General features: G+C 41.7%; 1 protein-coding gene across 4 annotated transcripts in view; it reads right to left on the bottom strand.

Moving 5' to 3' along the window:
* Positions 1-21,888: 21,888 nt before the first annotated feature.
* Positions 21,889-27,130, bottom strand: part of LOC134557171 (dynein axonemal assembly factor 11-like) — a 54,861-nt gene continuing 49,619 nt past the window's right edge. For all 4 annotated transcript variants that reach the window (XM_063410205.1, XM_063410122.1, XM_063410035.1 and 1 more), the window contains one exon: positions 21,889-22,445. In XM_063410205.1, coding sequence (XP_063266275.1) covers positions 22,259-22,445 — 187 coding nt within the window. In that variant the 3' untranslated portion in view covers positions 21,889-22,258. The remainder of the gene's footprint in view (positions 22,446-27,130) is intronic.

Genomic DNA, 27,130 nt, shown 5'->3' with positions numbered 1-27,130 from the left:
GAAGGCTCTCAGAGAATTTTTACATGACTGATCCAACCTCCACCCAACGACCAAATTCTCCCTATTTAAATGGCAGTGATTTCCTTTCCTGCTCTGCCCATGGAAGACACATCCATCACAGACTGCAGAAGAGCAATGGGTCTGGTCTGCACTGCCAGTCAGGGAAGTTCTTGGTGGTCTTCAAGAAGAGTATTTAGTAGGGAGTTAGAAAGCGGGGCAAAGGATGAGATTCAGATTATTTGGAACCTTAAATCACCTCCCTCAAAAAGAGAAGCAAGTAACTCAATGTGTAGAGAGGGAAGGGGTCAATCATGCTGTTGTTAGTATCATATCACAAAACACAGCAGGGACCATAGTTTGGAGTTGACTTAAAATTTTTATAGTGGAGGGCATTCAGCCATGGTTTAAAGGCCTGCAGTGATGAAGACTTTACTTGATTTATCATGAAGTTGGTTGATTGCCCTCTTAGTTAAACATTAGTTTCATTTTTCTATTCCTGGCAATGTGGCTTCCTGGTTTTATAGTTTATAGTTCCAGGGTCTTGGTGTACCTTTATCCCCTGGGTGAGAGGGCCCCTATTCCCTGTCAGCCCTTTGAGGAGCTGCTGATGGACTGCCAGGAATGTTCCAGCAATGCCTGTGGGCTCCCACCTGGAGGCTCTCACTGTGGTGTGGTTTCCAGAGCCCAAGCCAGCTTCACTAAAGCCCAATTCTCAGACCCATGATTCTAACACAGGCACTTCTATTTCTGACTTTGATCAGTGCCCTATTATCTGCAATTTGCAAACATGGTACAAACCAGTTGCTTATCAAATCTTCATAAATCTCATCATTTTTAGTCACTGTTTTAGTGCAAATTTAGGGGCTTTTTAAATAAAGTTTTGCCCTCTGTTCCTTTTTATTACTGTTTATTTTTAGAATAAGAAATGTGCTTAACAGCATTTGATAGCTGAACATTGAACAAGTAGTTCTATTAATAGACTGAAGTGTTCCTGTTGCTGAGGAAGATTAGTACAACTCTGCTGAATGAAAAGCACAATAAAAAGAAAACATTAGCATAAATGGAAATGTTTTTGTTGTTTGCTTGGTAATGAAATACAAGGTGAAGCTGCAGAAATGATATGAACTTGAGAAATTTTTTATATTTGTATAATCTGTGTGTGGGGGAGGTATTCTATACAAGGGACTGGTTTCTTGGTGTTTTCCCAAGGCAGTGTTCCTACAGATCATTAAATCCTTATTAATGAAGAAGATGTTAGGTTAAATAAAGTACACACCTCCTTCATTTCAAGCATAACAGGTATGACTCTACCTCTTCATTTCAGGCTGAATCCAGAATTTCATGCCATATTTCTGTGTTACAGATTGAAACCTAAACTAGCAAAGGTAGCAACTATCAACAAGATTTGTGTAACCTCTGATCTCTCTGGTGACCAGGGACAGGACCCAAGGGAATGGCCTGAGGCTGTGTCAGGGAAGGTTTAGGTTGGATATCAGGAAAAGATTCTTCACCCAGAGGGTGGCTGGACACTGGAACAGGATCCCCAGAGAAGTGGTCACAGCCCTAAGTCTGACACAGCTCAAGAAAAGTTTGAATGTCACACTTGGGCATGTGGTGGGATTTTTTGATGTCCTGTGCAGGGCCAGGAGTTGGACTCTATGATCTCTGAGGGTCCTTTCCAGCTCAAGACTTTCTATGATTCCATGGCTCTGATTCTTTGCTTCTGATTCTAACCAAGAGCACAGTCAATAAAAGTTTACTGAAATGAGTGCTTTGTTTTGCTTTAAAATGAGCAGTAGCATAATTGGCTTATATACTTTCATTATATTTTATGTAAGTAGTTTAAAGATGGAAGAGTATCTTTTCCAACTAACTCCTGGTGAAGATGACATGAGTGTTAAATACTAACCTGCAAGCTAATTAAAATTCTTAAATAGTTCCAGTTATTTGAAGTCCTGTCATTTTTTATTTCAGTGGCACTTGGGTTACAATCTCTTGGCTGATTCTGATCTCCCATAAAAGTTTTGTTTGGATGGTCAAAATGTTCTCCTTATATTTTTATAACATATCTACTCAGACTGTAGAAAAATCACAGACTTCTAAACTGATTTGAGATTGGCCGTACTGAAGCTGATTTTCTCCATGGCCTTAGGTAAACTAATATTATCTCTATTCTATGTCAAACTGAATTTCACAAGCACATACCCAAAATCACAAGTGTTTCAAAATCAGCTTTCATTTAATAAACCTTTGAATAAAAGTATTTGAGCACTAAAAGTCACAAAGTGCAAGATGCCTGAGAAATGTCTAGCAATATGCTGTCACCGTGTGATAGGTCAGTATTTGTTTAGCTTTAAATCTCCTTCCTTCTCTCTGAATGTCAGAATACTTATTATATTGCTATATATGTGTATAAAAGCAAGGTGTAGTAAGATAAACACTGGAATTGCTAATACAGGCATTAAAAGAGCACATGATTGGGTTTCCATTTGCTCTAAGCAGACCAAGAGTTCCAACATACTGAACTTGTTTTCTAGATTTCTAGATTTCTTCCTGCCAGTCTAAGCTGCATCAAAATTGCAAGGGAATTCAGTTCTGCTGCTGACTACTTGTTAATCTTGTCTTACAATACATTATGTGATCTGCTTGATCGCCACGTTTGCTCTAATAGAAATCTTGTGCCATGGAATAATTTTTATATGAGGAAGAAAAAATCCTTTTCATCTGCTCAGATGTACAAAAGTCACAAATGTAGACAGCTCCTGAGCTAGCCTGTACACTGGAGCAGTCCCTTAGGTTATGTCTGCATCCCCAGTATCTGACACCAAGGGCAGATGAACAAATCCTCCTGGATGAACAAATCCTTTTCCCTGGGAGACAGAACAGCTGCATCCTTAATGGGGAATGAGCCCTGCTCCTGTTAGCTCCTCCTCAGCTGTGTCTGGGGACATGCTAGTTGGTGCCAGGCAGAAAATGCACCAGGAATAATTTTCAGAAAATGTAGAGAACCTACAAGGTTAACTTAATGGTACAGATGTAGCCTGAGAGTCCTCTTCCAGTTAAACAGGAGGAATAAAAGCTTTGTCATAAACACCAGAAACAGATAATTCACATCTTTAGCTGCTTATTTCCATGACTTTAAAAGGAGTGGCTAGGAGAGAGGCAGACATCTATGTGGTAGAAATTTAAAGGTAGATGGGATGAATCTCTGTGAACTCACAGCTACACTTGCAACATAATGTCCCATATTAAAGTCAGTGGAACTTAATTAATAGTTTAGTTTTACATATGCACTTCAAATGTCCTTCCTGCCCATCAATGATTTCTAAAATCAAGGCCAGTTCTTTCAATCTTGTTTTCACTGAAGCTAAGGGCAAACTCCCATTTCTTCGTTGGAGCCTGGATTTCCTTGTTAGGGTTCAAGTCTCCAAAACAGAGATTCTCGTTTTAATTGGATTACTCGCCAGTGTCTCTGCTGATAGGCAGCAGAGACTGAGAAAAACAATTATAACTCTGATATTCTGGACAGCTTTGCTGCTCTAGCTCTCCCCCAGCATCTGAAGAATTGGCAGTTCTTAGAAGAAAGTCCATACTAAATTAGGAAACGTTCTTTTCTGCTCTATATTAACAGCTTGCAAGCAGCAGGAGACCAAAGAGTTTTGCTCTATGAATTATTTTTTTAAAAATGCAGAGAATTAGTTCTTTTCTTGTTCTCTATTTTTATTGCAACACTTGTGCCAAGACTCCATATGCCAAGATGTAATTAGCTTTCAGAGAAGACATTTGCAGATCTGGCACAGACCACGGATAGTTTAACAGCTTCTTTTCTGTTTCTTCTGAATATTAAGCAGGAGCATATAATTGCTTATGACTTCTTTCAATGCATCTCAGGAGTTTAAATCATTTTTCAGAATTAAATAAATATATAAAAAAAATAAGATTAACACAAATAATATTCAAAGAAGATATTTTAGGCACATACAAAATCAGGAATTCCTACAATTATGTGGTTCATTTCAGTGCAATTCCAGCCTTGTCTTTTAATTATACATATATTCATTCTTTCTCTTTCTATATAAAGATGAGAAAGACTGAATAAAGACTGCCAGGTGTGTGCACTAGAGAAGAGCTGATTTTCTGAGGGCCACCATGTCTTTGGGTATTCCTTGTCTCTGGAGTGCTTAATATCCCATTCATTTCTCTTTACATTTTATGGCTTTTGATTTGCTCAGCAATTTGTTCTCAACCAGACATCTGGAGCTAGCACAATATTTTCAATGAGCTTGAAGATCATTGGAAACATTGAAAATTTTTACTGATATCACTGCTTTTCACATCACCCAAAAACTGTGCGTGCTCTCCATGGTCCAAGCCACAACTGCACTGCCCCTCAACTCCTTCAGCCTGGCTGATTCTTGCTGTTTTCCTGCTCACCATCTTCCAAGCCAGGTGCAAAGGATAGAAATCCTCACAGTCATGGTGATATTCCCCACAAAGCACTGGAACAAGCATGCAGACAGGAATGAGGTGAATCAGCCTCACTCCCAGACAGGCTGAGGATAAATGGGTGTCTGACCCACGGATGGAAGGTGCTGGAAGGTGTTACCAGTGATACCTTGACTGGGGATCTCCTCATATGTCCTATTTACAAAGGGCCCCTCTGACTGCAACAGCTCTCTGAACAGCTTCTGAAAGGATGTCTGGATCTTTGTGATGAATTTTCCACAGCACATCTTCACCTCTGTTTGCTGGGCTACCTTTGGCTCTGTGGGCTTGTGCTCTCAAAAGTGACTGGTATTTTGAAGGGCTTTTTCCCACACTTCTTGTCTGGCTCTTCCACACATTCATCTTCTGGCTCCTATGCAAAATCAGCTGCCAGTGGGACTTGCAAGAGCTGCTCTCCATGGCAATGAACTTCTTTTACTGTTTCCCATCAGAAAAAAAAATACTGAAAGTTATTCTACTTCTGTGAGACTGTCAGGAGTGGGACTCAGTGATCCTTGTGGGTGCCTTCCAGCTCAGGATATTCTGTGATTGTGGGATGTCTGCCTGTTGTGGCAGTGCACAGATCAGACAGTGCATTGTTAGAGGATACTGCAGTGTGAGACACAGGAGGGACAAACTGGTGAAGCAGCCTCGTGGAGATCATGCACAGGCACGGGACTGCTCCGTGCACAGCAGTTCTGCAGGAGAGTCCTTAGGATGTGCTGCAGTTTATGCAAAGAGCTGATTAAGTTTCATGTAAGTAAAGTTTGGCTGAGGTAGGAAAAGACACGTGAAAATCACAGACTCAGACTTGCTTGGGTTGGAAGGCCTCTCAAGGATCAGTTCCAAGTCCCCTGGCATGGCAGGGCTGCCATCCACTGGGTCAAGTTGCTCAGGGCCCCATCCAATCTGTCCTTGACCACTTTCAGGGACAGAGCATCCACAAATTCTCTGGCCAACCTATTCTACTGCCCAATCAAGTCCTCAATTAAAATGGAGTGTTTGCACATGTCCAACTTAAAGACTGCTTAGGAATTTAAACTAAAAAGGGTGACTCAGCTTGAATACATGGGAGACATAACAAAATTCAATTTCTTTCATAAAATACCTAACTGAAATATTTTGCTGCTTGACTGCACCTTGACAATGCACCCAGAGGGGAAAAAAAAAAGACGGATCTTGGTTTGCTCAGCAGCTTAATATGTAGAGCTATCAAACAAAAAAAGATGTCAGTGTTCACTGAGCTGGTAACAGAGACTAATCCACTGCAAGGCTGGAAAAATGTGTCTTGGGTCTTATATAATCTGGACAGCTTAGTTTACAAAGGGATGTATTTTTGCATGTCAGAAAGTCAGGCTCTGATTAATAAGGCATTTAACATAAATGACATTGTTTTGACAAAGGAAAAGTGACAAACAAGCAGAATGTGATGCCTCCCTTGCCCTCTGGCTCCCTCCACACACTTTTTCAAATCCCGTGCTAATTAGATGCATGTGCAAACAATTGATGTGTCATGCCTTTAACAAGTAAAGAGTTGTTTTCTGTGAGCTAATTTCACCAAAAATTCACACAGATTCTCCTGTCTTATCAACAGGAAGGGATGTTAGGGCTGGTTGAGTATGACATGCCATGGATTGCCTACCTCCAGCCCTCTGGTGTCACTCACCAGCTGATTCCCACTGTCTGAAGAGCTCAAGATGAGGCAGCCACTGGCAGATTCCATCCACTACTACCAGCCAGAACTCTTCAAACAAGTGCCTGGGATGCTGCAGGCTTTCCTCACCTCTCCTGTATGAACACTCCAAACCTGGCTGGCTGTTGTTACTAGAATGAGAGGCTCTGGATATTGCAGAGGGAAGCTTCTGGAAAGGCATGAATGTTTGATCTAAACAGCATCCTACTTATGAAATCCAGCATAAGCCAGCTGAAGGCTGCCAGCACACCCAGCTCTCCACATGTGCCCTCCTCCTTTTTACCTTCACCCTTTCTCTGCATCCTCATCCTGTGCGTGTCTGCAGAGCGTGGAAAATGTGCCTTTTTCAGACTGCCATAGCAGGGGCAGTACAGGTCTCTTTATGATCACCACTACAGGAGAAATTTTGTTGCCTGAAAGCTCAAATATTCCCACTTCAAAACAAGTAGTAGGCAGAGTGAGGACCATGACCAGGTAACTATGCCAACCCTGTGAGGATTATAGAATCCTTTAATAAGAAAGAAACAGGCAAAAGTGACCTCAGGAAGCTGTAGGGTATATGTCAAGCTAAAACAAAAAGTAAAATTACATAAATAGGGGCAAGAAGCACAAAACTTTTAGCAAGACCATTGTTTGAATCTGAATACAACACCAGGAACCAGGCTAGAGCAACAGTAAGGCTGAAGGTTGAGCCCCCATATGGCAATCAGCTCTGCATGGGTGCATTTCTGTGCAACATGTGGAGCTCTGCACAGCCTGAATAATGACTGCAGGGCGGTGATGAAAGAACCAGGACCTCTGCTGGTTGGGTAGACATGGCAGGAGAAAGAGACAGTGAAGGAAAAAGTAGGAGGAAGAAAGGTCAACAGGCCTCTCCTTCATTATTCACTTGATGGGCAATGTGATGATGAAGGCGACAGAGCTGACACAGCACAGACCCACAGCAACATCAGTCATTAGGGTGTCACTTGTTTGAAGCATGGTAGAGGAGAACATCTTTGTCACCAAGCCATGGACGTGTGAACTGGGGGAGGAGCAGCAGCAGGCATTGCTTCTGTTGGATTCTGCAGCTCTTGAGACTTGACTGCAAACATGGGCTGGGAGGCTCCTGGGAGGGTTGAATACTCTTCCTCAGGATGGACTTTATCTAAACTGTCACAGAGTACAGCTGCTGCCCTCAGTTTAATCACATTTGTGAAACAGAATGAAGAGTCTCTTCTTTGGCACCCAGAGGACACCAAGAGAGCTGGTGAAAGGGCTGCAAGGCATATCCTGTGAGAAGAGGCTCTGGGCTTGTCTGATGGGGAGGCTGAGGGGAAACCTCATTGCTCTCCAACAGCTTCCAGAGGGGGTGGAGGTGAGGGGGAGGGATACGCTCTTCTCCCTGGGATCCAGTGACAGGATGCATGGGGAGGGTTCAAGTTGTGTCAAGAAGCTCAGAAAGGACATTGGCAAGATGCATTCCTTTAGGATGGATGCATTCCTTTACTGAGAGGATGGTCAAAGACTTCAACAGACTTCCTAGAGAGGTGATCAGTGTCTTAGGCCTGTCACTGTGTAAGAGACATTTGCACAATGTCCTTCACAACATACTTTAATTTTTGGTAAGCTCTGATTCATTAGGCAGTTGGACTAGATGGTTGTTGCAGGCTTCTTTCAACTGAACCATTCTATTCTATTCTATTCTATTCTATTCTATTCTATTCTATTCTATTCTATTCTATTCTATTCTATTCTATTCTATTCTATTCTATTCTATTCTATTCTATTCTATTCTATTCTGTTCTGTTCTGTTCTGTTCTGTTCTGTTCTGTTCTGTTCTGTTCCGTCCTGTCCCATCCCACCCCATCCCATCCCATTCCATTCTTCTCATCCCACTTGTGTAGGGTTTGGCACATACAACCTTAGGGGTGCACCAGTGGATTTATATGCAGAGATTCTGCAAAAATTCATATGAGACCTTGTTTCCAAGGATTTGACATCTGTGCATGGAGTGCAGTTGAATTTCTCTGCCTGCCTGGTGTTGAAATGCCAGAACAAAGGAGGAGACCAATAAGAACGACTCAAGTTCACAAGGATTTAGTGCAAGAATTAGCAGCTGTTTTCAACTCCTGTATTCAGACCACAACTCTTTCTCCTGACTGATGTTCTCGGGTTCACTGATGTATTTGCCATTTAAAAAGCTATTTTTGAACTCCCAAGTCATGCTTCACTCCAAAATTCTTCACAATGGAATTCACAATGAGTTTGTTTACTAAGGTCTAAACAGCTCCTGCATTTTTTATTGTCTGCCATATTTCTATATTACACTATCAGAATAATCAAGGTTGAACTGCCAAGGTCAGAATCTCCTGATAGAGCACAGTAATAAATTTAGTGGAGACACTGTAATTGCTTCACCCTGAAATGCCAATGAATATGTTGAATATTATAAAGCTTCTCACTGCCCTCTTACCATTTCCCAGAAAGATGCATTATATGCAGATACTAATTTGTTAATTGTCATGCAGTCAAGGGCATGCAAATGATGTAAAAGTGGATCTACTAAAGAGTATTGACATGCAAATTGTAAGTTCTTTCAAGTCTAAAGGGAACAAGAACATTCAGCTCTTTCCAGCTACAGTGTAAAATAAAAAGTTTCATTAGCTTAAAAAATAATTTTAAAATAATTTGAATATGGGCAAGTAAGGGTAAAAGTAAAAATGTGTACCTGTAACTGTTGGAGAACTTTTCTGCTGGAGTGACCTTTCAATTGAAAATTACATTTCTGAAAAGCATTGTACAGCCAGATTGCAGTGGAAGTAAGGAAGTCCCAACAATTTACTCTCAGGAAGTGACATGGACAAAAATGCTTGAAGGGTTTTTTACACTTAGTGCTTTTGGTATCTTGGCATGTTCTGCCAGAAGAAAGGAAGACGCCCTCTCCTCTGCCTTGTCTGCAAGTGGTGATGTCTTTTTTCATCCCATCTGCCTTTGTGGGAAATTAATCTTGTGCATTTAGCTCATTTGACTTCATAAATGCTGCATGGGAAGTAAAAAAGTATTTCGTGTTTTTTGAAGACATGTTCTTGAAATTCTTGCTTTTGTGTTTTGTGACCAGTCCTTCTCCAGCACAAATCAGAAACCGTGCTGTATTCTATTTCTCTTTATATATTTCCACAGATCCAAACCAAGATTTTAAGCAAGAACTGGCAAATTCAAGTTTAAACTTCTCCAAGGAAGTGACTAAAGGTAGAGTCTGATCACTTACTGAAAAAGTGGAAAATCACTGCCCTCCAAAGGCATCTCAGATTAGATACTAAATATGGAAGCAATTGAAATGGCCAGTCATTTGAAAGTTCTACTGTCAATATTTTAACTCAAATCAAAATACTTTTACTGAGTATATGGAAAAGGATGTTCTAGTTGATATAAAGCATTCATTTTTTCAGAAAGCTTTTGACAAGGTTGAAAGATTAGGAAAAGGAACTGAGCTGTCATGGCATAAAAAGGAAGGTCAGCTCAAGGATAAGGAATTTCTTAAAGACAGGAAACAGAGTAAAAATAAAGAGTTTTCACAATAGAGGATTATCTGTGGATCCCTAGAGAGACCTGGGCTCAAAGTTGAGCTGCTCGACACCTTCTCAAACAGTCCAGAAAAGGAGATGAACAATGAGATGACAGTATTTGCTAAAATAAATGCTGAGGTGATAAAATGGCTTGCAGGAATCATATCCTAAACTGCCTGAGAAGGGCACAAAAATGTCTGAAAATCCCAAGGAGTTTAGTGACTGAAGGCAACAATAGCTCAATATCTCTAAATACAAAGAGGAAAATAACTACCTAAAGTAGCTTGATCTGACAGTATATAGTGGCAGGATCTTCTCCAGCTATTGAATCTCAGGAAATAAAATTTGAGCTCCCTGTAGGCAGTTTTATAAATATGTGGGCACAGTGCTTGACAGTATTCAAAAGATAAGAGACCATTAGGAATCTGCAGGAAAATGAGAGAGAACATGGTGCTGTGTGAAAACCACAGGGCAAACACTTAGATTCTGCCTCACTCTGTCCTGGGTGTAACAGAAAAGGTTCAGAAGAAAACAACAGGATGGATCAAAGGAACTGGGAATCCCCAAGGAGATGCTGATAGGCTTAAAATAAACTAAGGCAAATATTTACAGGATGCATAATTGAAGCACAAAGCTTGTAGCCACAGGATGAAGGATGGAGGTTTATAAGCATAGTTAGTGTGAAATAACAGCAACACAGATTCACAGAGGAGTGTTCCATCAAAGGTAATTGCATGTCAGCCCCCTAGGTCAGGCTTTCCTATAGCTGCTGACTGTCTGAGATTGTATCGGGGAAGGATCACTCTTTCCAAAATTTCTGATACAGAACAGGGTCAAGTCTTCCCAGCAGGGTATGCAACATTGAATTTTGCCTCTCCCAAAATGAGGAGAAGGGGCTGGACTAGGTTGGAGTGTGCAATAGAACCTCCCTGCCTCAAGTGTTAGCAGGTGTGATGGGGCAGTCACACACTGTATTCGCTGAATTTGCTCGCTTAGAAATGTCCTCCTTGAACTGAGGCACATCTTGGGCTAATTTGGCTTCTGACATGGCTTCATCTGTTCTTCCTTACACTTTACTGATGTGGGCAATGGCATAACAAGTTTATTGGTGAATTTGTGCCTCCTGCCCTCAAGTGATAGGCTTCTGAATTATATCCTCATCTCTGCCCCTGACGGATCGAGTGACTGGGGTATATCAATTTATCCAAAATTCTTCATATGATCACCCGTAAGATGAGCATATCTTTTCCCAGTTTTGACTCATAGTCGACCAATAATTTCAGCATCAATTAAGCTGAAGTTGGGGAGCTTCCAGGGCTCCTCAGGAAGTGAGTAGAGACTAGATAAAACAGTACAGCTCAGACCTTCCTGGGAAACTGTGGGGTGTGATGTATGAGGTCCTGAAGTAAGGAACCTGTGGATCTGAGTGCTGGGAATTTCTTATTGCAAAGGCATTTTTCCCTAAGTGACTCATCCTGACAATAAACCATGCCAGATGCAGAATTTAAGAGTTAGTTTGTACATCAAGCTGTGTGGGATTGCATTTTATGGAAATGGTTTGCTCTAGTTCACCCCTGGAAAATGTAGGGTTTATCCCCAGTCTGTACCCTCCCTGCAGTATCCTGTATCTGTAACCTCATTGGCTGGAGAATGTTACCGCGCCCCTTTGAACCTCTGTGATAAGAATGCTAAGGCAGAAGGCTCGCCCCCTCTTGCCCCTCTTCCCCCGGAGGCGTCCGGACGCTCCTCTCTCCTCTCCCCCCCTCCCCCCTCCCCTTTCCCTCTCCCTCAGTGAATAAACCCTCACCTCATCAGCACCCCACTGGCGTCTGAAGTCTCTTTGCCTGCCAGCACGGGAACCCCACGACCCCAAAAGACCCCGGGGGTCTCTGGGGGGCACTCCCCGGGGACCCCCCCCATAAATTTAAACAACAACAGATGACGCACCAACGTCGGGCAACAGCATCAGCGACCCTGAGACCAGATGGACCATGGTAACACCGTTTCAGTGCCGTCTCCGGTGGAGCGGCCGTTCTGGGCCATCGCGGCCCGGGGCGGCCCCTCCCCCACCGCGCAGAGACCTCGTGAGCCACCACGCGGCTGTCCCACCACCGCCGACCAGCCCGGCGCGGGCCCGGGTCCCGGCCCGCCTCGGCGCTGCGCGGGCTGCGCAGCCCCGTCGGGCGGCGCGGCCCGGGCGGCGCGGCTCCGCCACGGCGAGGCTCCAGCGTGAGCCCCGGCGCGGCGGGACCGCTGCAGCGGCGCGTGGCGGCGGCGCGGCCCCGGCCCGCCTCGGCTCGGCGGCGCGGCCCCGGCCCGCCTCGGCTCGGCGGCGCGGCCCCGGCCCGCCTCGGCTCGGCGGCGCGGCCCCGGCCCGCCTCGGCTCGGCGGCGCGGCCCCGGCCCGCCTCGGCTCGGCGGCGCGGCCCCGGCCCGCCTCGGCTCGGCGGCGCGGCCCCGGCCCGCCTCGGCTCGGCGGCGCGGCCCCGGCCCGCCTCGGCTCGGCGGCGCGGCCCCGGCCCGCCTCGGCTCGGCGGCGCGGCCCCGGCCCGCCTCGGCTCGGCGGCGCGGGCTGCGCGGCAGCGGCGCGGCACCCTCTGACCCGCGGCAGCCGCGGCGCGGGCGGCGAACCGGCGGCGGAGTGGCCCCGGCCCGGCACGGCCCCGGCGGCGGAGCGGCCCCAGCCCAGCGGCCGCGGCGCGGGGCAGTCCCGGCGGAGCCGACACGTGGTCCCGGCCCCGCCGCAGCGCGCGCGGGCCCCAGCACCGGGAGAAGCCGCGCGGACAAGCAGCCCTGGACAGCAGCGAAAGGAACTCAGCCAGACGGCCATCAGAGAAGGAAAAAGCAGTCTTCAGTTGTGCCCAAGCCCGCACCTTCCAAAACTCGGTTTTGTAAATTGTGTAACCTCCTTCCTTACCCTTACCTCCTCCTCCCCTCGCTGCTCCTTCTCCCTAACCCCCTTTCCCTTAACAAACCCCCGAGAGTTAACCCTTTCCTGCTAAACCCGGCACGGCACAGCTAACACCACGTGCTGCGCTGTGACCGCATGGCCACCATGGCCACGTGCTCTCAGTCCCATCTTCCGCTTTCCAAGTCCCACAAGGTAAACGCTAAGAAACCAAACCCCAAAGCTAAAGTGAATTTGTAATACCAGTTTTACAGCCTTGTATAATTGTTAATGCTACTTTGATTCCCTTTCCCTGTTTTTCTGCCCCTGTGCCTTGCTGTTCTGGCCAAACAGCAGGGTGTCCCAAACCCCTCCATTTCCTTCCCATCCCCATGAAGTAGTTTCACAATTATGCCTTTCTAGTTTTGTGTGTGTAAATATTGCAGATTCCCCTGTTTTCTAATTTAGAAGGCAGAGGCCTTTTCAGGTCACAAGTGTCGATCCAAGGGAAGCAGTTTTTGAATTGTCTTCTTGTAAGGCGCGATTCAGTAGTGTAGACTATTGAATCTGTAACGCTTTTGGGTTTATGCTGTCCTCAGTTAGTTCTGAGGGTGATTGATAACCTAAATTGGTGTCTGAGAAAGTATTTGACGGTTTTTGTAGTTTTTTTCTTTTGTTTTTCTTTTGATGACCTAAAACTGGGGGTCTTTTGTTTTGGTTGAACCAGTTGGAAAGTGAAAGGAGTGGTTTGGCTCAGATCCGTGAGTGTCGGTGACTTGCTGTTCAGGCCTTACGGGAATTCCGTGACAGATCAATGGCAGCTTGAGTTGATTTAAATTCCTCACTGCCCCTGCCCGGCCCCAATGGGGGAACTGCAGCAGGCCACCTGGAGAATCTGAAGCCGTGTGTGGAGCCCGGGGAACTCCACGTGTTTTCCTGTCCCTAGAGTGGGAGCATAGTCAGCGCCTCAGCCTAAGCTGGGGGCTGTGGTGGTCTGAAAAGCCAGTTGGAAAAGACTAGACACTATTAGGCCAGTCGCGCTGGAAAGGCTCAAACAAGTTTGTTAACTTGTTTCAAATCTTGCAATATAAACTCACATAACCCGTCTACTGCAATTACAAGGTCAGATCAACTGTTCACAGTATAACATAATCCTTACTGCAATTGTATTTGGTTTCATGCTGCAAAACTGTAATTACTGTTTCATTTTTTAAATTGTTAATTGTCATATGTCATATTTCTCTTCTCACATTTTAAAGAAAAAAAGGGTGACTTGTGGGATTGCATTTTATGGAAATGGTTTGCTCTAGTTCACCCCTGGAAAATGTAGGGTTTATCCCCAGTCTGTACCCTCCCTGCAGTATCCTGTATCTGTAACCTCATTGGCTGGAGAATGTTACCGCGCCCCTTTGAACCTCTGTGATAAGAATGCTAAGGCAGAAGGCTCGCCCCCTCTTGCCCCTCTTCCCCCGGAGGCGTCCGGACGCTCCTCTCTCCTCTCCCCCCCTCCCCCCTCCCCTTTCCCTCTCCCTCAGTGAATAAACCCTCACCTCATCAGCACCCCACTGGCGTCTGAAGTCTCTTTGCCTGCCAGCACGGGAACCCCACGACCCCAAAAGACCCCGGGGGTCTCTGGGGGGCACTCCCCGGGGACCCCCCCCTTAAATTTAAACAACAACAAAGCTGTTTACTCAGATTCCTTTAACAAAAGGAAATTGTGAGAGCTCCTGTGAACTCTAACCAAGAACTCTAAAATCAGCACGAAAGACACAAACCAGCTCCACATTCTTGTGGAACACTGGCCTGGACATGGACTGGTGGATCAGTTCAAGACTGGATGGTAGTTTTGAAGTAGGTTTCCTGCTTGTCTCCATTTGTTGTTCCCTTCTTTGCAATGTCAGGGAACAGATTCTTAGAACCACCTGAACAGACCTCACCGTGTCCCGCCCCAGAACGGGCAAGGAGGTACAAAAGTAGTGAGAACATTGTGCAGGACAAGAAATGGGGAGACCATTCATACTTGTGTTCCCACACAGATGTCCCTTCCTCGGACAGACTGAACAATACCTTGGATCCTCTTACACCATCTGAGTAAAGACCCAGGTCAAAGAATACTACACAAAGTCTTTAAAACCCCAGGGAACCTGGAACCTCAGTCTGTCTGACTAAACTATGCATTTTTCTCCCTGATTCAAGATCCCAGCGATAAATTCAAGATCTGATATTTCAAGAGCTATCAGCTTCTGAAACTAATTTCATAGCTCATTTAATGGGCAGACTTCTCTGTCTCTAACCACATGTAGTAATTTTCTTTTATCTTGTGATTCAGACATATCCAGTAATAAAATCTCTCCTACTTGATCCTGAGCTGATTTAAATGGTCATTTTTGCCAGCTGCCCTTGACTCTTCTACACTGAATCCTGAATTAATACAAGGGGAAAGAAGAAAGAGCTTCTTTGTCTATCAGAACATGAACTAGATTTGAGATTTTCAATGATGTGATAGCAGGTTTGAGCTGACCCAGAGAAATTAATTTGTCTGGATAACTGTGATTTCTATGCCACACATTTCTCTACTACTTATGAGCAAATATTAGACTGAGTAATCCCTTTGAAACAGCCATTAAAAAGCTTCCCTCAGTCATTAAACCCTTTCATTGCCTCATTAATTCTAGCAGTATAATCTGTTTTTGATTAACCAGGTTGTTAAGCAACCAGTGTCAAACACTGATAAAGAGGGAGAATTTGCTTTACAGATCACAGACATGTAATTATGTATCTCAACACAGCTGATAAAGTGTGAGAAATTACCTTCAGCCCCACAGAAACCCCCCAGCACATTAGCACCAAGTAATCTGACATCACCTTCACGACTATAGGTACATATTAACGTGTCACAGGAGCCTTTGATACTTCACTAACTCTTTGAGAATGTTCAGACTGAAACTCAAGTTTTGTAGGATAGAAAATGAAAAAGTTTTGATTTATCTAAGATACTCTAGATCTACACTGGAGGCATACTTGGAAAAGTTTTAAGAATGTTTGACAGTGACTTAGTTTCATACATGAATTCCCAGATTGAGCTAAACTGTAAGCATAAATTTAAAAAGGCTCACATTTTTATTTAGCATATTGAAAAATAATTTTAGTGAGATGAATATAGCTTTTACTACTGACATAAGGAAGGGTGACACTTAAGCATTTAAATAGCTGTAACTAGATACTGAGCATAAGCATGCATAAGGAAGTTCTGAAAATGGTGCAGGAATATCAGCATCTTTAAATATTCAGAAATAGAGTATAGCGTCTTAGGTTCATGGAAATTTAAAAAATGAGTGAAAAAAAACCTGGACTTGATTCCCTTAGAGAATTTCTGCTGCAGAATGGAGTTTGGTGCAGGAAAAGCAGACAGCTTGGATTTCTTCTGTAGCTGATATCATACTTCACTTCAGCTATACTTCATAGGGGACTGATAAATCTCCGTGGATGTTTTCCATGTGAAAATTTTATACTGATGATGCACTTTCATTTAAATATGGAAGCATATTGGAACTTTATAATCAATCTCAGTGAAATCCTTAATTAAAAAGTCGGATGGCTGCCTGCCTTGTTGCAAAACCAGAGGAGCCAACTCTAATTTATGTACACTGTCAAACAGGCATAATTATGCTACTGGTAGACTTACAGATGGTTAGCAGTGAGAGCACAAAAACAGGGGTCAAAACATAACCACAGGTCACATCTTTTTAGCCAAATATTCACCAGTCAACTTTTCTATACACATATTTCCTATTAGGTTTCTGAGTAGAAAGATGGTCATTGTTTAGAGCTGTGGAGTTCTTAAGTGCTTCTGTTCACACATTATGTGCTAAAACTTCTGAGATCTCTTTTTTGCCCAGACATGCAGGCTGTACTACACTGAGAATTGTTATTTCCAGTAACAGAAGTATAACCTCCAGTGTGGACCTGATTATGAGTTTCCTATGCATCATGCTAGGAAAGCTGTAGTCAAATAACAGAAAAGTGCCTTAGAAGTTGAGACACCTCCATATAGTGCCCTATATGGGAAAATTGACACTGTGCAGATCTGAACACATCCAAGGGCAAACAATTATGCTAACACCTAGACAAAGCAGAGGGCTGGGTCGGTACTATCCCATCTCCTTAGGGGAATGGGCTTCTGACTCTTGATCCCTGGCCAATTCCCACCACGTCAGGGCTTCTCTATGAGGAGCTGTAGAGTTTCTTTAAATGGATCTGTGGCTCACATTTCTGTGCTCTGTGTAAGGGAGTGGTTGCTGTTGTCTGTAAGGAAGGGTTTGTAAGGCAGAAGAAATGATGCCCAGTCTGTCTAACATGATCTCCTTTCTTCCCTGATCCTTCTAATGTCTATGTTTTATAATTGGCTCAGGTAATCTATGGTGATTCTGAAACCAACACAGTAAACAATCTCCAGAGCTGATGTTCTCTGTGGCTCTCACAGCGCTTCTACTGTGACGTGTTTGATGCAGGAACAAATAGTACAAAACCTGTCTCAGGGTGATCCCATCTGCTTATTAGATAGTTCAGTGCACAACTGTGCAACCAAGAGCAGCACTTCACTTCTGCCACTAATAATACCTTTTATCATTTCTGCTTTTAAGAAAGTAAAACATGAACTGTCACTCTAAGTAAGCAGTGTTTTCTAAATTATGTCATGTCTTTTGTCCCTGTTAATTCATATGCTGTTTTCTTAGACTTCAGCTTCATTGAGCTTTCACTGTGCCTGGGTGTATCAGAGGTGGAAGAAGAAAACTTGTTCTGTCAGTATTGCTCAGATGTTGCAAATGAGAACAATAAGCTTCAGCATGCTACAGATGACTCTGTAACAGAAGAAATACATTAATTCACAAATAAATTGCAATTATACTGTGAATAGGTGGTGCCCAGTGACAGGACCAGAGACAGTGGGCACAGGCTCAACTGTGATCCCTCTGACCATCAGGAAACACTTTTTTTACTGTGAGGGTGACCAGGTGCCTGACCATACAGGTCACCCAGGGAGCTTGTGAATTCTCCATCCCTGGAGGTATTCTAAAGCCATCTGTACATGGTCCTGGAAAAGTGGCTCCAGTTTAAACAATGAAGTTGGATCAGATCACCACCACAGGCCCCTTCCAACCTTGAACGTTCCGTGATGCTCTGATTTAGTTTGGGTGAAGTTACCCAGTCCAGCACTGACAGTAAACACCTGGGCTTTAGCAACTGTTCAGAAAAAGATTAGTACTCAGGCCCCCTACAGTTTTCTTTCATATTTGTTAACCAGTCAGAAATGTATTTGCTACTCACCAGTTCCCCTTATGGGAATTCTCATTTGAAACCTGCAGTGGGAAAACATATTTTGCAAGTCCAGTACTGGTACCCATATATAATATGGGTACTGAGTATATCCAGAAATCTATTTAAGACTAAAAGACCTTTGGTAGTTTTGAACCAAGTTTGCTATTTTATTGCACATTTTTCTGCACTACAACTGTAATTGGAAGTACAGGATAGCTTTACCCTGTCATAGATTCCCTTCTCCTTTTGCTTTTTCTGACCAAAATGAATCGATTTAGTGCTGGAGGGAACCGGACACTTTCTGTTTTGTGGATCAACAGAACACTCATTCTGATGGCATATCCAAAACATACATCCCATCCCAATTTTAGTACAAGAGGAAGATTTTGTGGCAAATCCAAGGGTATTGCTGAACTGTTACATCTTTCCTCTCAGTACTGCTAGAATTTGTTATTAACCCCATCCATCTTCTGTCTACTGGATGACGAGTACATCCATCAATTACATACTGCTAAAATTCATCTAGTCATCTAGTTAGAGGTGAAATATCACAACACACACTCAGTGCTTTCTGAAATTTTAATCTACTTAACCCAATTACATAGTAAGAGAATGCTGTATGTACAACTGCTGAGTCTGCAGTGGCAGAATGAGGCAAGTGGCAAATCAAAAAGCAGCACTTTCTTGTCTCCTCTAAGTAGAAGAATCGTGTTCCAGATGCACAATGGCTTTGATCAGCTGCCTTGTCCTTAACTGGGGAAGACAGTGCCAGAGTTTCCTTCCTCTGTCCTCCTTTCTCTGGTGGGGGCTCTGACGATCTTTCATTCCTTCTTTTGTCTTTTAATTTTCACTATACAAGGGATATTTTATCTATGTTGGCTACATGTCCTTTGTTTCCTCTTTTATCTTCTTTCCTCAAAATTGCCTTCCAGTAATCAGTAATTTTGTAAGGTGTTTTTATGCTCTTGTGGTGTCATCTTGTGCTCGTGCACTTCATTTCTCTGTGATCAACCTCTGCTTGTGTTCTCCATAGCCCATACACAGTTCAGAGGTTTATTGAAGCTGATTCTCAGAATATACTCCATTTTCAGGCTCAATCCCAAGATAATGTTACCATGTGAAACAACTCTTTCTTCAGTAGTTCTAAGAATGTCTTGGTACTTGCTATTAATTTTCCTATCAGGTGCAATAGTAGCTCAATAATTCCCACCCCCTCCTCAAAACAGAGCAAAATCTATTGACAGTGAAACCAGATGAAAACCAGAACTGAGTTGTAATGAGGAAAGATACAATCATATTATCCTTTGATTTGACATTAGAGATTAATTGTTATAGCTCTCTCTTTATGAAAAAATAAAATAACCATACCTGACCAGGCTGCATGGATGCCTCTGTTTTCCACAACTGTCTGAAACTCCTGACAGGTTCATCTATATTGGCTGAAGGTTGGAAAGGTTGATTGCCCCTACAAGATTTTCAGAAATAAGCAATGAAGAAAAAGAGGAAAGCCTGTAAAAGGTTTGTCTCTTAGAAACAACAGGAAATCCTCACAGCAATCAATGAAATTACAGGAAATTAATTTTTTTTTTGGATTTGCTGCCAAAATTTACTGATTTTTATCTTCAAAAAAGTGGTGTAGCCTTTTCTCTTCATCTAACCCAAGGTCAGCAAAATTCATACTTCTGAAACAAAAGCAAGTAGGCTTGAAAGAAATAAAAACATAAATTGTCCAACTGACTGCTACGAATTACATTATCTGTTGCCTGTTTTCCTACTAGGGCTGGACAGTTCCATGAAACATCACCAACTTTTAGGACTCCCAGGCTCTCCCTGGGCTGCAAGGGGGTCTCTGTTCCATGGGGATGTCTCTGGGGCTGTGTCTTGGTTTGGAAAGACAGGTACCTGTCAGGGAAAACTGGAGTTTCCCTTGGAATGGAGAATGTAAACCCCCCTCCCTCCAAATTATTACAATTTAACAGTTAGGGGCTTTCAGGCAAAAATATGGGAATAGGAATAACACTTGTTTACTAGGAATATTGAAAGAAATACAAATGCAGTAGTACAACAAAAAACCAAACAAGCAAACAAACAAAAGTCCTAGAAAAGCCTGACAGAATCAGAGATACGACCTTACGCCCTGCTGTCAGGGTGTTTGAAGCAGTCCAAATAGTCTTCCTGGAGTAACAGATGTTGTTCTGTGAAGTAGAGATGATCCTGTAGAAAAAAGGGTCCAGTGCTGCTGAGATGGGTCCAGTCTTTCTCTGAGAATTCAGCGGAGAAGAGAATGCTCTGGGGTCCCTGTGTCCCATTTTTATCTGGGTAAGGAATGGTTGGCTCCTCCCCACTGGGGGGAGCATCTCACAATGGGATGTTGCAATGTGTCATGTCACTGGTGAGCCTTAATGGCCCATTTGAAGAAGATATCCCCCAGAGGGGGAGACGAAGTCCATGAAAGAGATAAGAAACACTGCCTTATCTGGTATTATCAGTTGTCCCATTAACAGAGGGCATCCGCCCTCTTCCCTCCATAGAGTTACAAGAGATAAAGAACAATATCTCCCAACCCGGTTTCAACAGATGAAAGTAGAATACACATTTTTGGTTACATTTTTCAACCCAAGAGAGGCTGCTGGGGGGACCCACTCTCTGAGCCTGCAGCCCCTCCTCCAGCTCCCCTTGGGGTCCCCCTTCTCAGCTCCTCCTCCTTTGGCTCTTTGGCCCTTGCTGGAACCTTTGGCCCTTGCTGGAACCTGTTTGTCCCCAGGATCCTGCAGCCCCACTGCCACTGCTGGGGCAGGGATACCCTGTGCAATGCCAAATACAGAACCTTGATGTGCAATCCAGAAAATGATCCATGCTCACCCTACGGGCATATTACTACTCAGTGAGATCAAGAGATAAAATTTAATATGTCTTTTCCACAGTTAGCTGGCAAGGTTAGACATTTCCAGTGAATTGGGACATACTGCAAAAGCAGTTAGTGTTTTTATACTCCATTAACCAGAGCAGAGCTGATTAAATATATTCCAGGGCTCAGAGGCTTGTATCATTGGAGAATTTATTCTGGAGCTGGAAAAATTGAGTCAGTGAAAAAGAAAAATCCAAGATGATACCACCATCAGATGATGTCCAAATTCAACTCTGGCTTATGTCTTTGAGATATATAAATTTTCTTTTTAGCTTTTAGTATATCCAGCATTAGTATGAAACTTTATTTTTTACCCTATATCCATGTCAAATTGCAACTGAAGAAAATGCATCGGTTCAAGCCATCAGCCTAAGTTGATGGATATTTTCTGCTTCTCTTCAGGGCACTTTAAAATAGACTATTTATCTTTATCTTACATTAAACATCTGTGAAGAGCTATCAAGCACTTTAGAGTGGCTAAAATTCCCAGAATACAATGGGAATATTTTCATTTAAACTGCTGAGGTTTTTGCACAGTTTTTAACAATTGATATTTTTCACAATTAGGGATACAGCCCTTCCAAAGGCTGTGTTGTGAACATGACAGTGTGCTGAGGATAATGTGGACAGTATCTGCATCTAAAGAGTGGTTCAGTTATAACTGCAGCTTATCAATCTTTTATCTTAAGGATGGAAACAAGTTTTTTAAAATATTGTTTGATTCTTCCTGACTTTGCTTGCTCTTAACTAAAAGCAAAAGCTCATTTGAATCTGAAGCATTTTCTCTTGCAAATGAAGTCTTCCATTATAAACAATTACAAATGCATAAGCAAGGTAGTATAGGTCACTCAGCTTATTTTTTTCTTGAAGTTTCTCTTTATTCTCTCCCAAAATCTTCAAGGACTGGCATTTGTTAGGCAAGCTCTAGAATCCAGGAGCTGTGCATTATGCTGTGATGAATGGTTGATTACAGCAGTACCTCTAACCATACCCTTTTCTTCTACTGTTGCTCATCATGAAAATGAAAACACTGAAGGAATACACAGAGATTTTTCATATCCTTAGTTTAATGAGAAAAATCATAAATCTTGTTACAAGTGCTTTCTTCCTTCCTTCCTTTTCTTTTTCTACAGTAATGTGTCATCTCTCAGCCCAAACACTTAATTGAAGAAATGACAATCTCTGATATAAAGCTCCTATTCTAATTTCAGGGTTACTAAGTAAACAGTCTAGAAAAAAATAATTTATATAGCAATATACTAACAGAAAATGCAGCTGAAAACACCAGCATAAAAATTTTATTGATAGGAAATGTAATGATATTGCCAACTTCAGCTCTATTTTATTTCATTTACACATAGGTTCATGAATTCAACACAAGCATTCATGCTACTTATAGAGGGGATATTTCAGAATGTTTCAAATTAAGGGAGGAACATCTTCATTATCTTCAAAATCATCACAGCTTTTCTTAACCTCTGTAACCTTCTGTGGTTGGAACTTTATAGGTCCCTGTCCAGTTCGTTCCTTTTCTTGGATTATCTTGGTCACATCAGGGAATGAGTATTTACTAGGATCCACTTCTAACTTCTCAACTTGTCCACTCCTGAGGCAAGAGGGAAATAAATGGAAAAAAACCCCTTAATTTCAGTGTCAAATATAACAGAACTGTTTGAATTTATTATGTGATTCTATGGTTCTATTTTGGGTGCCTGCTTATAAACACATTGACTTTGGTATGGGGGTTGTTATTGGGTCCAATTAAACCAGGGTTAAGAGTTCTTGTAACTTGAGAATTGATTGCTAAATAAAAACCCTAAGTGTAAACACATGAAAGTAATACAAAATCTCTAAGATTTTGTATAAAAGGATCCTTAGTCTCCAGACTTCAAAAGTTAATTTTAGATAGCCGTAATTCCCTTTATTTCAGAAAATGGTGACTGCTGATATCACAGTACAAATTGTTGGCTTTTGATGTAAGATCTTTTTTTAAATCAATTTTTTTTAAAATTCTTTTTTTCTGTTCCTTTTTACACAGTTCCTTCCCACTTACTGTCTATTAATTTCTAGGTAACAGGTCCATCTTTGGAAAATAGAAATACTTTCATTTATATAAAAAATACAATTGTAGGAACTTGTCTGCCTTGATAAGCTAATTTTTATATTTTGGCAACATGAATCATCACCATTATTTTTATTATGAAAAAATTAAATTATAAGAAAAGTCATAGTTTTAACAGGATTTTCAGATTCTGTTGCTATTAAGGATACTCTTTCAGATGACACTTAGAAATGTGTACTGGCCACTCATTAAGGCATCCTATCCATGTCACATGATGATCAAAGATTGGAAACATACTCTCTGTCTTGCAGCATTTAATTTCATTGTTCTTTTCTAAGAGGAGCTCAGTGATTAAATGGAAAAAATCTAACCTGCTTTCATGCAATTTGTAACTGTTTACATGAAGAAAAAGGCAAAATGGAACTTCAATTGTACAATTATGTTTAATTTCTTCAAATTACAACATGATTTGTACATCTTCATACTCCATTTTATACTGAGTCACAGTTCCAGCTCAGCATTAGACAAGACAGTGCCTCACCCTTCAGAGATGTGAGAAAACTGTGTTTACCCGGGAGATCAGAAAGGCTCCTTAGAAATGGAACAAACAAGGGGGAGGAAAAGTCACTGCATGACAGAATGCATTTTATGGATGACAACACAGGAAATGAAACTTTGTATGTAAAGTACAATAAGAGATTTTAAACTGAAAATACACCATCTTTAATTGATAAAACAGTGAGAGTTTTGCAGAGCAGCTTCCAGATTCTGCCAATGCTTCTCTACCAAGGCTCTGGGAGATCTGAGCAGGAATCCCAGCCCTCACCTGTGTCAGGGTCCCTGTCCTGCTGAAGGAGAAATGCAGAGGGGCTCGTGGGAGGGTTCCTCCTCTGCTCCTGTGCTATGGTGAGGAAAGCAGGAGTTCCAGAACCTAACCACCTCTTTCAGCTCTATGCCACTAGATTTTTCTTGTACTGAAAGAATAATTTGATCATTGTTTTCTGAGCAGAAAACAGCCAAATAAGCTGCCTGCTTTAATAATCTGCCTAAATATTTTACAAATATTTATGGCATAAGCAAAAATGACTCGGAGTAGAATTTTATGGGTAATGAAAACAAATACAAGAACATTTTATTTCTTATTTCTTTAACCTGAACCTTCTTCAATTTACAAAGCCAGATTTTTTTTTCTGATATTGCACTATACTATCTAATGAAACATAGAAGTGTTTGATTTGTGGCAACATTCTGAAAAATATTCATCCCCCAAAGGCAAAAGGCATTTTTGTTTCCTGTGTAATTTATGAAATGTGCTGTGACCTGGGATTACTTTATCAGTAAGCTGTTGGTGAGATCACAAAGAGAGCAGACCCTTAAACTAATCATTTACCACTAATCTGAGCCACCTCAGAAAAAGCTAAAAAAGCATAAACATGAGAATAAATGAGGCTTAGCTTGTGCCTCCATCACACGCTAGAAAAGAATTTCCCTAATTTGAAGTATTTCGATTAGCAGTGGGATCTCACATTCGTTCAACAGCTCTAAAATTGTACCAATTGTCATTCATAAAAACACAATCATGGAGTTTGAATATCTTATTACTTAGTAGCAGAATCCAGTAGTCCAGAAATTAATTTACAGTGAGTGTCACAAGTAACAATCCACATCAACAAGCTATGAAAAGGTTATTGCCTCAGCCATTCTCAAACTGCAATAGCACACGTGCTCTCAAAGAGTGTTAGCAACAGGCAACAGGTGAGACTGAGAATCAAGCACAGGTGAATTTCTCCAGAGAGGAAATGGATTTTCATGGACTGACATGAACATGATCAAACTATATTCTATACTGGTTTAGTAAAGCTTCACAGTGGTGTTCCAGCTACCATGATACAACAATTGGCTGACAGCAAGGCTCTGTTGGGCTGAAATCAGTGCAGATACAACACAGATCTACTGCTCTCATCACACAATCTATGCAAATGAGGCTGTGTGTTGGTGAGGTCAAGGGTAACCACCTGAACATTTTTTTGAAGAAAGAAGAGAGGGGGTTTTTCCATGTAATTCCACCTAGCAGAATAAAAATCATCTTGTTGCTGAAGCTCTTCCATGAGCAGTGGTAAAACAGCCGTTATGGAAACAAAAATATTCCTTGAAGGACCAGCTAGAGAATATATCTGAAAATTTGTGTTTGCAAATTGAAATTTTCAAGTTCAGGCCTAAAAACAGATGAAGTTTACAGTTTTTGGCACTGCTACCTGCTGCTGAGTGTTCTCTACCTAAAAAATTAGGGTCAAACACTAAAGCATCACCCAAAAATAAATGAAATCCTTTATTTCTTCCTGACATCTTTTTTCTCTTTGAAAGGCTATTTCTACCTTCACACAGTTTGACTAGGCTTTTAAAGAATACAGTTAGAAGATTCCACAATAAAGAAAGTTTTGCATAACTATAGCAGCCTGCTGAATAATCTGGTGTGTGACACATGGCATATCTGATAATCTGGTATTTCCTGATAATTTACACTTTTATTTACACAGTCTGTAACACCTGTACTTGCTATTTAAATGATCTGACAGTTACATTTCCCTGTGTCAACTTCTGAAATTCAATAAAATTTAGATTGCTAGAGATTTCTCATATCTTTGATGCAGAATATATGGTTATTAACATGTGATTGAAAGTTTCCTTTCTGGTATCAGGATATCTAAAGGTATTTAGGAGTCATAAACAACCACTTTGAAGAGGCACTTTTTCAAATCTTTTAACATTGTGAATGAAACAGGACAAAAAATCATTGTCACCCTAGACAAAGTACTAATAAATCTATTTCTTGAGTAAGAAAATAGAGTGATTCTAGTATATGGAATGACATCTTATTTGAGAGCTTAGAGAAAGACAAATCTTTATTTAGGTATGTTAAAAACCTGATGGTGAAAGTGGGACACTTGTCATACTCTGGTCTCAATTTTTGAAAATATAAGCTTAGAAAAAAATCTACTAGGTAATCTAAGCAAAAAATTATGGGGTTTTTAACAACCTGGAAAATGAATTCCTCTTTCATTGTGTTAGAGACCTTTTAAATCTCTGAATGTGTGTGTAATCTGAAATTAAGCTGTAACCAGAGTCTTCAGAATCAGTGGGAAGACGTGAACACTGGCAGAATCAAATGTATTGCTCAGGGACAAAACAACAGTGAAGAATAACTACAAACCAGTGGTAAATGTTCTGATAAATAAAAGGCTGATGATATCTAGGCCATTCTTTCTAAAAGACATATATTTCACAAAAACAGGATTCATCAGACTAAGAATGTACATTTTACTAGTGTCCATGTTTCTAAAAGAGAGAAAATAATAGCCACTGTGACATTTTCAACTTCACTGTTCCATCCCTTCTTTTAAACAATCACTTCAAGATACTAAATTTTAAACTGACCTTGTCTGCAAGCAATACCTGCAATATACAAATCGACTCTGAATTTCTATATGTGCCTATAATATCATCTTATTTGCTCTCCTTTCACTGTTAAATTTGTCAGGGAAATATATACTGAAAATACACTCTACTCTAACAAAGTTTTTTCAAAGTTATGGAATGTTAGAAAGCAACTTTTAAGTCCATCTCAGCCCTCAGACTTTTGTCCTTGTCTCATATGCACAAACAAAGATAACTTTGGACTGCAGTGATCAGGAACTACCTGTTCTCCTGAGAATGATTTCTCCAGAAGGGCATGTTTCTGAAGCCTTCTCACCTTTATTACAGTTAAGGATTATCAGATGCCAGTGTTCAATTTAATTTTCAAGTCACTTCTGAGGCACCCCACCTTTTGTGGTCTTTATTAGTCAAATGATGGACATATACACCTCTACTTTGATTAGCTCCAGGCCTCTATGAGAATGCAGATGACTCCATACTTTGAGATTAATTTGAGTAAAAAACATTTCTAATATGTTGCTTAGTCATATCTGACTACACGTTCTGGTTAAGAAGCCAATTGAATTACAGTTCATATGATTCCTCCTTTCCCATACAGTATTACTTGCATTCTAAAAGCTCTCATTGTCTTCATGACAGCTGGCAAACTTCATTGCCAGAAAGTATTAATTCTGCAAACTCTTCAACTCTCAAGATTTGTGATCTAAAACCAGGTATTTATCAAAGGCATTGCATCTCAATAGAGCTGGTAACTGACTTTGTTTTTGTGATCTTTGCACATATTTGCTCATCTG

This window comes from Prinia subflava, chromosome 1 (genome assembly GCF_021018805.1).
Source record: "Prinia subflava isolate CZ2003 ecotype Zambia chromosome 1, Cam_Psub_1.2, whole genome shotgun sequence".
Classification (NCBI taxonomy): domain Eukaryota; kingdom Metazoa; phylum Chordata; class Aves; order Passeriformes; family Cisticolidae; genus Prinia; species Prinia subflava.
Note: the sequence above shows the minus strand (reverse complement) of the source record. Positions and strands in the feature narration are given on the sequence as shown.